This window comes from Orycteropus afer, unplaced genomic scaffold (assembly GCF_000298275.1).
Source record: "Orycteropus afer afer isolate SDZICR_OR568_19922 unplaced genomic scaffold, OryAfe1.0 scaffold00008, whole genome shotgun sequence".
Lineage (NCBI taxonomy): Eukaryota > Metazoa > Chordata > Mammalia > Tubulidentata > Orycteropodidae > Orycteropus > Orycteropus afer.
In genome coordinates, this window is record NW_006921595.1 from 1,009,078 (window position 1) to 1,019,684 (window position 10,607).

At 37.4% G+C, this 10,607-nt stretch overlaps 1 protein-coding gene across 1 annotated transcript in view; it reads left to right on the plus strand.

Annotated features, from left to right (window-relative positions):
- PDE1C (phosphodiesterase 1C) overlaps positions 1-10,607 on the plus strand; it is a 787,489-nt gene that overhangs the window by 629,247 nt on the left and 147,635 nt on the right. The window contains exon 8 of the mRNA XM_007945296.2: positions 1,544-1,684. Coding sequence (XP_007943487.1) covers positions 1,544-1,684 — 141 coding nt within the window. The remainder of the gene's footprint in view (positions 1-1,543; positions 1,685-10,607) is intronic.

A 10,607-nucleotide genomic window follows, 5' to 3' on the forward strand; every position in this document is an offset into this window, starting at 1 on the left:
GTTGTTGTTATGTGCCGTCAAGTCGGACCCAACTCATAGTGACCCCTCCTTGGGTTTCCAAGGCAGTATCACTACAGAAGTAGATTTCCCCATCTTCCGTCCAAGGAGTGGCTGGTGGGTTTGAACCTCCAGCCTTCTGGTTAGCAGTCAAGTGCCTTAGGCACTATGCTACCAGAGCTCCCTTTTTAAAAATGGAAGTGCATTAATCTCTGAGCTCTAAAATTATCTGTCACAGATGATAAGTGAGAGTATCCATAATTTTACAAAATCCACAAATGATAAATATGGAAGAATATGCTCAAGGAAAAACTTGGGATGGAATTTCATGACACATTGTCATAGCATTTTCCTTATTCTTACGAATGTGATTGATGTCTCCTGGGGACACACACCCTCTCCTCTTCCTCAAGCCTTGTACTTGATAATTTACCTTAAACCATGGAATTGATCCAGAAAACTAATAAAATGATTATTTTCAGGGCCCTCTTATTTTTTACAGGCATTTTGCAACTGTTTTTCACTTTCTGCTACATACAAAAGGAAGTAAGGCATGTAGATAGATAGATAGACAAACTGACAGATAGATAGATCTACATGTATGTATATATATGTATATATATTTGAGGCTGAAAAGTAATTATGCTGGCAAGAAGTACTTTCCTGAGTTACTGATAGTCCCCCCCCAAAAAAAGCAAGTCTTTTACTTCTTGATATATAAGTGAATGCATACCGTACTGCTTTTCTCATTTATTTGTAGACAAGCAAAAAGTACCAAGACATCTTAAGTTATAATATTATTACAAATCAAACACAAGCTGCAACCAGTACTGAAGGAAATACTGACCTCCTGAAAACTATGTCTTCTAAAAGGAATGATTATATGTGTCAGACACATGAAAATAAACTCATGACAGTAAGAGATTAATATATGGGATCAGGAATAGGCTGTTTTCATATGCTTATTACTTGGTAATTTATTATTGATCACTTGCAATTTGGAAGGTCTTATTCCACTGATAATATGTTACAAAAAATAAATAATACCACAGTTACTAATTATTAGTATTATTGCAATGTTTTTCAAATGATGTTCAAGCAAACATTGCTTGTTGTCCCCTGTAGTATCTCATCTCCTTGGGACTAGGTAGAAGGGGTATTTCAGGATTAGATGAGGACAAGGGAATAGCAGAAAATTAACACAATTACCAATAACTTCATTTTTGACATGTGCATCAAAAGCCATTGCTTTACATGTGAATAAAAGTAAATGTCTGCTGACATGAACCTGTGTCATTCCCCTGGGGCTCTGACTGGGAAACAAAGGACAATTTTCAGGGAAGACTATTCCTAAACCAGGGGCTTCCTATTAGATTTCCAAATTATTTGATGATTTATTCAGTGAATTTTGTTAACTGTGAATGTTGTACTTTCGTCGTTTGATATGTTATGCTTCCAGAAGGGGCCAGTGAGGGTGCCTTCACTTTTGCCTTCTTACTTACAGTAATTAAAGCACTAGTTAATTAACTTTGCTGCTTTTTTTCAGATCCCTATTTCTGCACTTGTCTCATTTGTGGAGGCCCTGGAAGTAGGATACAGCAAGCATAAAAATCCTTACCACAATCTGATGCATGCCGCTGACGTTACACAGACTGTACACTACCTCCTCTATAAGACAGGAGTAGCAGTAAGTACAGATAGGAATGCTTAGATTACATACAAAATGTGATGATGCCTTTTTTAGTAAAGGATATTCCTCTTCAAAAGAGATGGAACCCACTGGAGTTCTGTCTTGTAGACTTCCTGTTCTCTAAAAGTCACCCAACCTAGTCTTGGAAAATCCTGTTGTTGTTGTTGTTATTGTTGTGTGCCATCAAGTCAGATCCGACTCAAAGCGACTCCTCCTTGGGTTTCTGAGCCTGTATCACTACGGAAGTAGGAAAGCCCTGGCCCTCTCTATTGCTTCTGAGATTTTTTCCAGCCTGGACTGGAAGAAATAGATAACTGGAAGTGGCTTGCATCCTCACTAGGTTATGAGCAATTAACCTAAACCTAAATATGTTTCCAGATATAGAGAGTGGGACTGTTATCCTCTTGCTATGATTGCTAACAATGAGGTACATATATACTGAAACTGCATTGAGTATATTTGGCAACAGTGCTAGCTGAGGTTTATTTTAGTTTAAACCACTAGTCTTTTTCAGAAACAATGGTTATTTTCAAGGAGCTCTAGTGGTACAGTGGTTAAGTGCTTGGCTTCTAACCAAAAGGTCAGCACTTTGAACCCACCACTTTTTCTTCAGGAGAAAGATGTGGCAGTCTGTTTCTGTAAAGATTACAGCCTTGTAAACTCTATGGGTCAGTTCTTCTCTGTCCTATAGGGTTGCTATGAGTTGGAATTGACTTCATGGTACAAAACAACAACAACAATGGTTATATTCATTTTATTTATATGCATTTGGTTTTTTTTTTTTTTTTAACCTATGTGTCAATCTTTACTTCTAACCATTTGAAATTTGTCTTGGTTGTTTGGGCTCAATGTGGATGTGTTTTGAATCTCTGTTCTAGGCTTGAAGGGTGACTAAGGACCACAGTCTCAGTGGTTCCACCAATCTCCATCAGACAAGTAAACCTGGTCTTTTTTTATAATTTTGAGTTTTGTTCCACATTTTTCTCCCACTCTATCCAGGACCTTCTATTGGGATCACTTTAAGAGCAGTTGGTAGTGGTAGCTGGGCACCATCTAGTTCTTCTGGTCTTGGGTCAAGGAGGCTGTTTTGAATCTCTGTTCTATAATCTATTCTGTTAGTTATCCTGTTCAACTTGGTTATCTATGTCTTTGTCTTCTTTTTAAATAGTTATTTAAATACACACACACACACACACACACACATATCTATACCTATTAATGGTAAAAACAGTTCTCCATGATTTATTCTGTGAAATCTCCTTCAGAATTGACATCAAGATAGACATTTTTTGGGTATAGCTATTAATTAGCCCATAACCTCAGTACACATTTGTTATCTCCTGTGCTAGGTCATGTTGAAAGACTTGGTCTCATATCTCACTGAATTAAAAATGGAATACAGTGGGAAGAATGTGGGCTTTGAAGCTAGATACAGTTGGGTATAAATCCCTCCTTAACTCCTGATTCAATTTTGTGACCTATGACAAATTGCTTAAATCTCTAAAGTCAGAATTTCCTAATTTCCAAAATGCTGAAAGATATTCTACTTTGTAGAAGTGCTGTGATGATTAGGAATAAATTAAATACTCTACTTGAAGCTCAGCAGTTAGAAATTGCTGTCATTAAACGCTTGTTAGATTTTCCCAAAACCTCGTATCATTTTTCAGTTCTTTCTTGATGTAAGGCTGATTTCTTAAATATAAACAAACAAACAAATGGAAAAAAAAAAAAAACTCATTGCCATCAAGTTGATTCCAACTCATAGTGCCCCCTTTGGGTTTCTGAGGCAGTAAATCTTTATGGAGTAGATTGCCTAGTCTTCCTTCCATGGAATTGCTGACTTGGACAGAATAACTTCTTAAAAGGGGGAAGGTTAAAAAAAAGTTAAAAAAGCAATTTTTTGAAAAATATGTATATATATAGGAAGCCTCAGTTCTACTTTCCTTACATTGCTTTCTTTACATTTATCTATAAATTCAAAGCAATACTAGCCTAAATGTCAATACGATTTAACATGGGGCATGATGATTCATGTTAAATAAACATTGTACAACATTAGAAAAGACAGTTTTGAAAAAAAAAATAATGGAGGAGAACAATTTTTGCAGATATCAAAATATCTACTGCAGATTTGGTAATAAAAATAATGTGCTACTTAAGGAAAAATTAGACACATATATATACATGTGTAGGAGCTCTGGTGGCATTGTGCCTAAGGCATTTGACTGCTAACCAGAAGGCTGGCAGTTCAAATGTACCAGCCACTCCTTGGAAGGAAGATTGGGCAATCTGCTTCCATAGTGATACAGCCTCGGAAACCTAAGAAGGTGTCACTATGAGTTGGATCAGACTTGATGGCAGCGAGTTCAGTTTTTTTTTTTTTTTTTGGGGGGGGTATATACATGTGTACATATATTTATTTATACTTATATGTATATATACATACACATTGTCCTGGAGGAAGTACAGCCAGAATGTTCTTTAGAAGTGAGAATGGCCAGACTTCATCTCAAATACTTTGGTCGTGTTGTCAGAAGGGACCAGTCCCTGGAGAAAGATACCATGTTTAGTAAAGTAGAGGGTCAGTGAAAAGGGGGAGGAACCTCAAGGAGATAGATTGACACAGTGGTTGCAATGATGAACTCAAGCATGGCTACCGTTGTGAGGATGGTACAGGTCTGGGCAGTATATGTTCTGTTGTACATAAGGTCACTATGTGTCAGGATTGACTTGACAGCACCTAACAACAACAGCAACAATAACATACACACACAGGCACGCATAATCAGGATCATATTATGTACAGATTTATTTACCTTGCTTTTTTTCTCAATCAATCATATATTATGATCCTTTCACTAGTTCATTATAAATTCATTATGGCAAAAAATTTGATTAGTTGATTATTGGATTTTCTTATTGCCTAATCAGTTCATTTGCATTGTTTCATTAAAAAAAAATAATACTTCTGATTAGCTTCCTTGTACATAAATATTTTCCCATAAGAGTTTCATGTGATTATTTGTTTTTACTTTTCAATGTTAATACTATTACATTTTTGTCATGTGCATTAACCACCAAAAACAGAGATTATTTTCTCTTTTTGTTTATGATTCATATCTATATTCATATTGAGAGTTTAATAATTTGCTGGAAGATTTTTGGGAGTTCTTTATAAAAATGTTTACCTGGTACTTGTTGTTGTTATTGTTATGTGCCGTGGAGTTGAACCTGACTCATAGTGACCCCTCGCTTAGCATGTAATAAAAATTCAATAAATGGTAGTTATTATTATTAAACATAAATAATAATGTAAATTAAAGACACTTTGTCATATATGGAAATTATTTTTAAATTTGTGTTTACTTTTAATTTTTATGAGCTTATATATGGGATATATTTGTATAGTCACATATTAGTAGGAGAATACTTCCTACTTCTAAGTTGTCTTTCACTGGAAGTTCATCCGTCAGGATGAGCTAGGTTATGCTGCTGAAGGAACAAATAAACCCAAGATCTCAGTGGATAGAAAATAACAAAGCCTTCTTTTTGTTTTGTTTTCCTAGAGAGTAAGTTGAGGTATCTGCTTTGAGTCATCAATGTTCACTCCAGTGATCTTTGCTTGGGGGAGTAAATTTGTAAAAGAAGAAGTGAATTACTTGAGTCATTGTGTGGGTGTCCTCTGCATTGAGCAGTCTATACAGAGAACCAACTATGAATGTCATGGGAGGTCCAGGATACCATCAGCAGAGACTCCTTCTCAGTTTCCTACCTAGCTTCCTTAGCATGTGGCTTTTGTCCTTATGTTTCCATAATGGCAGGTGTGCCTCTGAATATGCGGGGAGGAAGGTAAGGAAAAGGAGGAAGCACCGAAGGCTCAAACCAAAGTAGCCTGCCCCCTTTTCAGAAGTTATTCTGTCCAAGTCAGCAACTTTTATTTAGATTTCATTAGACAGAACTGTGTCACATTCCATTGCAATATGTAGGGAAGAGTGTACACATTGCCATCCCAAACAAAATCAGTGATATTTTTAATAAGGAAAAGGGGAAAGTTGATCTTAGTGAGCAACCAGCAGTAGTAGTCTTATTTTAAAGAAGAAACTCTTATTTGCAAAGCTGTAGCTCACTCAAACATAAAGTGGAGGGTATTGGTGGTTCAGTGGTAGAATTCTTCCCTTCCATACAGACCTAGATTTGATTCCTGGCCAATGCACCTCATGTGCAGCCATCAGCCTTCTATCATTGGAGGCTTTCATATGGCCATGATGCTGAACAGGTCCCAGCCAAGCTTCCAGCTAAGGCAGACTAGGAAGAAAGGCCTGTCGATCTACTTCTAAAAACTCAGCCAGTGGTAATCCTATGGATCACAAAGGTGCAATTCAAAACATCATGGGAATGGAGCAGGAGTGGGCTACATTTTGTTCTGCCACTCATGGGGTCGCCATGAGTCAGGGAGTGACTCAACAGCAGCTAACAACCACAACAGATATAAAGTATTAGAGTCAGGATTTGTTCCCAGGTCTGTTTGATTTCTAAAGCCATGCATTTAAATATTTAGTGATGCTGCTATACCACCTTTGGCAAAGTAAAGCCCCTTATATTTTACACCTCAGCATCTTCATGTGCCTTTACTTCAGAGTACTGTGGTGAGAATCAAAATGAATGCAAAAATGCACTTTGAGCTCATCTATTCAGCATGTGTTTAGTTAATACCTAGTGTGTACTGTTTACAGTATACCATGGGGATGTAAAGATGAATCATACACAGTTCCAGGCCTGAAGAAAAACTCTTAAGCATTTATGCTAATGCAAGTTGTCATGAACATAAAAGTTACATCATAGCATCTAGTGATCATGATGTACTGCATACTGTGCTTAAATCAGCTCATTTTCCACTGAATTTTCATGATCAATTCAGGGCATATTCAGAATAATTCTTAAGTATAAAAACTGCTTCCCACCCACTCTTCTTTGGAAATGCAGTTCAAAACAACCTCCTTCCATTGCAAGCTTACAAAAACAGTGGGGAGCGTTCTGATGAATGGAAAACGTATTGTTACTCTAGCCATTCATTACAAGCCAAGAAGGGAAAAATGCTTTAAATCATTTCAATTTTAAGGGAAACTGCAAGGCACATAGAAAATCAAAACATCCTATTGATAAAGTGATGTCTGGGTTTCAACATCAACAGTATTACTCATTGTAATCTATTTGTATTACTCATTATTGCTTCACTGAAGTGCTTAGAAGATGCTTAAATCCTTTCAGTATCCCCCCCTCCTAATTTCTAAGAGAAAATCCTTGAAGAGAATTATATTGAAGAGTTGATTAAATAGATTTTAATCAGACCAAGCTCCAGTCTGCTTTTGATTTAAGTCAAAAGATTTCAAACTCCATAGCTAGGTGGTGGCCATTTTCATTGCTTTTTGCAGTCAAGGTGCCATTAAGTTTTCTTTTATTTACTTATTTTTCTTTACGAGAGAGAAACTCTTTGTCTTGTTATTTTGGTCATATGTGGAATCGTGCTTATACGGGTTGTTGTTAGGTGCTGTCACGTCTGTTCCGACTCATATGACACTAGATACAACAGAATGAAACATTGCCCGGTCCTGAGCCATCTTCATAATTGTTGCTGTGCTTGATCCCATCCTTAGTGAGGATGTTTGCCTTTTTTGCTGACCCTCTGCTTTACCAAGCATGACATCCTTCTCCAGGGACTGGTCCCTTATGACAACATTACCAAAGTAGGTGAGGTAAAGTCTAGCCATTCTCACTTCTAAGGAGCATTCTTGCTGTACTTCTTCCAAGACAGATTTGTTTATTCTTCTAGCAGTCTACGGTATATTCAGTATTCTTTGCCAGCACCACAATTAAAATGCATCAGTTCTTCTGCAATCTTCCTTGTTCATTGTCCAGCTTTCACATGTATATGAGGCCATTGAAATACCAAGGCTTGGTCAGGCACATCTTATCTTCAAAGTGACATCTTTGTTCTTTAACACTTTAAAAGGGTCTCTTGCAGCACATTTACCCAGTAAAATACATTGTTCGATTTCTTGACTGATGTTTCCATGGGTGTTGATTGTGGATCCAAGTAAAATGAAATCTCTGACAACTTCAATTGTTCCATTTATCATGATTTTGCTTATTGGTCTAGTTGTAAGGATTTTTGTTTTCTTTATGTTTAGGTGTTATCCATACTCATGGCTGTAATCTTTGATCCTCATCAGTAAGTGCTTCAAGTTATCTTCACTTTCAGCAAGCAAGGTTGTGTTATCTGCATATCACAGGTTGTTAATGAACCTTCCTCCAATCCTGATACCATGTTCTTCCTCATATCGTTTGGCGTCTTGGATTATTTGCTCAGCATACAGATTGAATAAGTATATTGAAAGATACAACCCTGACACACATCTTTCCTGACTTTAAACCATGCAGTATCCCCTTGTTCTGTTTGAATGACTGCCTCTTAGTCTATGCACAGGTTCCTTATGAGCACAATTCAGTGTTCTGGAATTCCCATTCTTTACATGTTATCCATAATTAGTTATGATCCACACAATCAAATGCTTTTGCATGTCAATAAAACATAGGTAAACATCTTTCTGGTAGTCTTTGCTTTCAGCCAAGATCTATGTGACACCAGCAATGCTATCACTCATTCCACATCCTCTTCTAAAACTGGCGTGAATTTCTGGAAGTTCCCTGCTGATGTACTCCTGCAACTGTTTTTTAATTTTTTCAGCAAAATTTTACTTGCTTGTGATATTAATGATATTGTTCAATAAATTCTGCATTCTGTTGGATCACCTTTCTTTGGAATGGGCCATCAATTGCTCATATGCAAGTTTAAGGTAAAGCTGAAGGAAATTAAATCAAGGCCATGGGAACCAAAATATGACCTTAAGTATATCCCACCTGAGTTAGAGACCATCTGAAGAATAGATTTAACACATTGAACACCAGTGACCAAAGACCAGATGAGTTGTGAGATGACATCAAGGACATCATACATGAAGAAAGCAAGAGGTCATTAAAAAAACAAGAAAGGAAGACCAAAATGGATGTCAGAAGAGACTGTAAAACTTGCTCTTGAATAGAGAGTAGCTAAAGCAAATAGAAGAAATGATGAAGTAAAAGAGCTTATTTCAAAGGGCAGCTTGAGAAGACAAAGTATTATAATGAAATGTGCCAAGACCTGGAGTTAGAAAACCAAAGGGATAACATGCTTGGCATTTCTCAAGCTGAAAGATCTGAGGAAAATATTTAAATCTTGAGTTGCAATATTGAAGGATTCTATGGGAAAAATATTGAATGATGCTGGAAGCTTTAAAAAATGATGGAAGGAATACAGAGTCACTGTGTCAAAAAGAATTGGTCAACATTCAGCCATTTCAGAATGTAGCATATGATCAAGAACTGATGGTATTCAAGGAAGACATCCAAGGTGCACTGAAGGAATTGGCAAAAAAAAAAAAAAAAAAACAAGCTTCCAGGAGTTGACAAAATACCCATTGAGATGTTTCTACAATGTATGTAATGCTGGAAGCCCTCACTTGTTTATGTTAAGGATTTTGGAAGATAACTACTGACCAACTGACTGGACAAGAACCATGTTTGTGCCCATTCCAAAGAAAGATGATCCAAAAGAAGGCAGAAAAAAAAAAAAAAATTATAAGGGAAGTAATTGAAAACAAACAAAGGAAACACAAGTTGCTGTTGAGTCAACTCTGACTCATGGCAACCCCATGTGTGTCAGAATCGATGTGTTCCATAGGGTTTTCAATGGCTATGATCTTTCAGAAGTAGATTGCCAGGCCTTCTTCCAGGGTGCCTCCAGGTGGACTCAAACTTCTAGTGTTTCAGTTAGCAGCCTAGTACATTAATCACTTGCACCACCCAGGGAAACATTAGGGATATTAAGATAGAACACTAACTGAAGAGTTCTGAATAATTTATTATGCCCTGATCCACAGGATTTTGGCCCCTATAGATTTTGCTGCCTGGACTTATACTCATTAATGCTACGTTACGTGGCAAAGGGACTTTGTAAATATCATGAGTAAATCTTAAGATAGAAAGATTATTCTGGATTATCTGGATAGACTCAGTGTAATTGTATGAGCCCTTAAAAGTCAAAGAGATGTGGCAAAAGAAGTCAGAGAGATTTGAAGTGTCAGGACTGGCTGTTGGCTGGCTTGAGGATGAAGGGAACCACGTGGGAAGTGTGAGAAGGAATGAATTTTACCAACATCCTGAATGCACCTGAAAAGATACATTTTATGAGTCTCCAGAAAAGAGCAAAGCTCTGCCAATACCATGATTTCAGCCTTGAGACCTTGAACAGAGAATCCAGCCATGCTGTGCTGGATGTGCCTACAGAATTGTGAACTAATTAATGGGTGGTGTTCTTTAAGTCTCTTGGTTTGTGGTGATTAGTTATAGCAGCAATAGAAAACTAATATAGGCATAAAAGGAGATCACTAAAGAAGCTTTGTTATTCACATATCAAAGTTATAACTTGCTAATGTCTCCTCTGTTGTTGTTGTTGTTGTTATGTGCCGTCGAGTCGAACCCGACTCATAGCGACCCCTCCTTGGGTTTCTGAGGCAGTATCGCTACGGAAGTAGGATTGCCCAACCTTCCTTCCGAGGAGTGACTGGTGGGTTTGAACCGCCAGCCATCTGGTTAGCAGGCAAGTGTCTTAGCTACTATGCTACCAGAGCTCCTCCTGTGTCTCCTCTAGCAATGGGGAATTGCCTATGTCCTTTTCCTCAGATTTCCTCTGGTTTGTTATATCCTGCTAGTCCATGTTTGCCCCTCATAGGCACACAGCAAAACTCAAAGTCTACTTTTACCAGTTGTCATAGCATCCCTATCATTGAATTAGTCATGATGCTCCTATTTTTTTTTTTTTTTT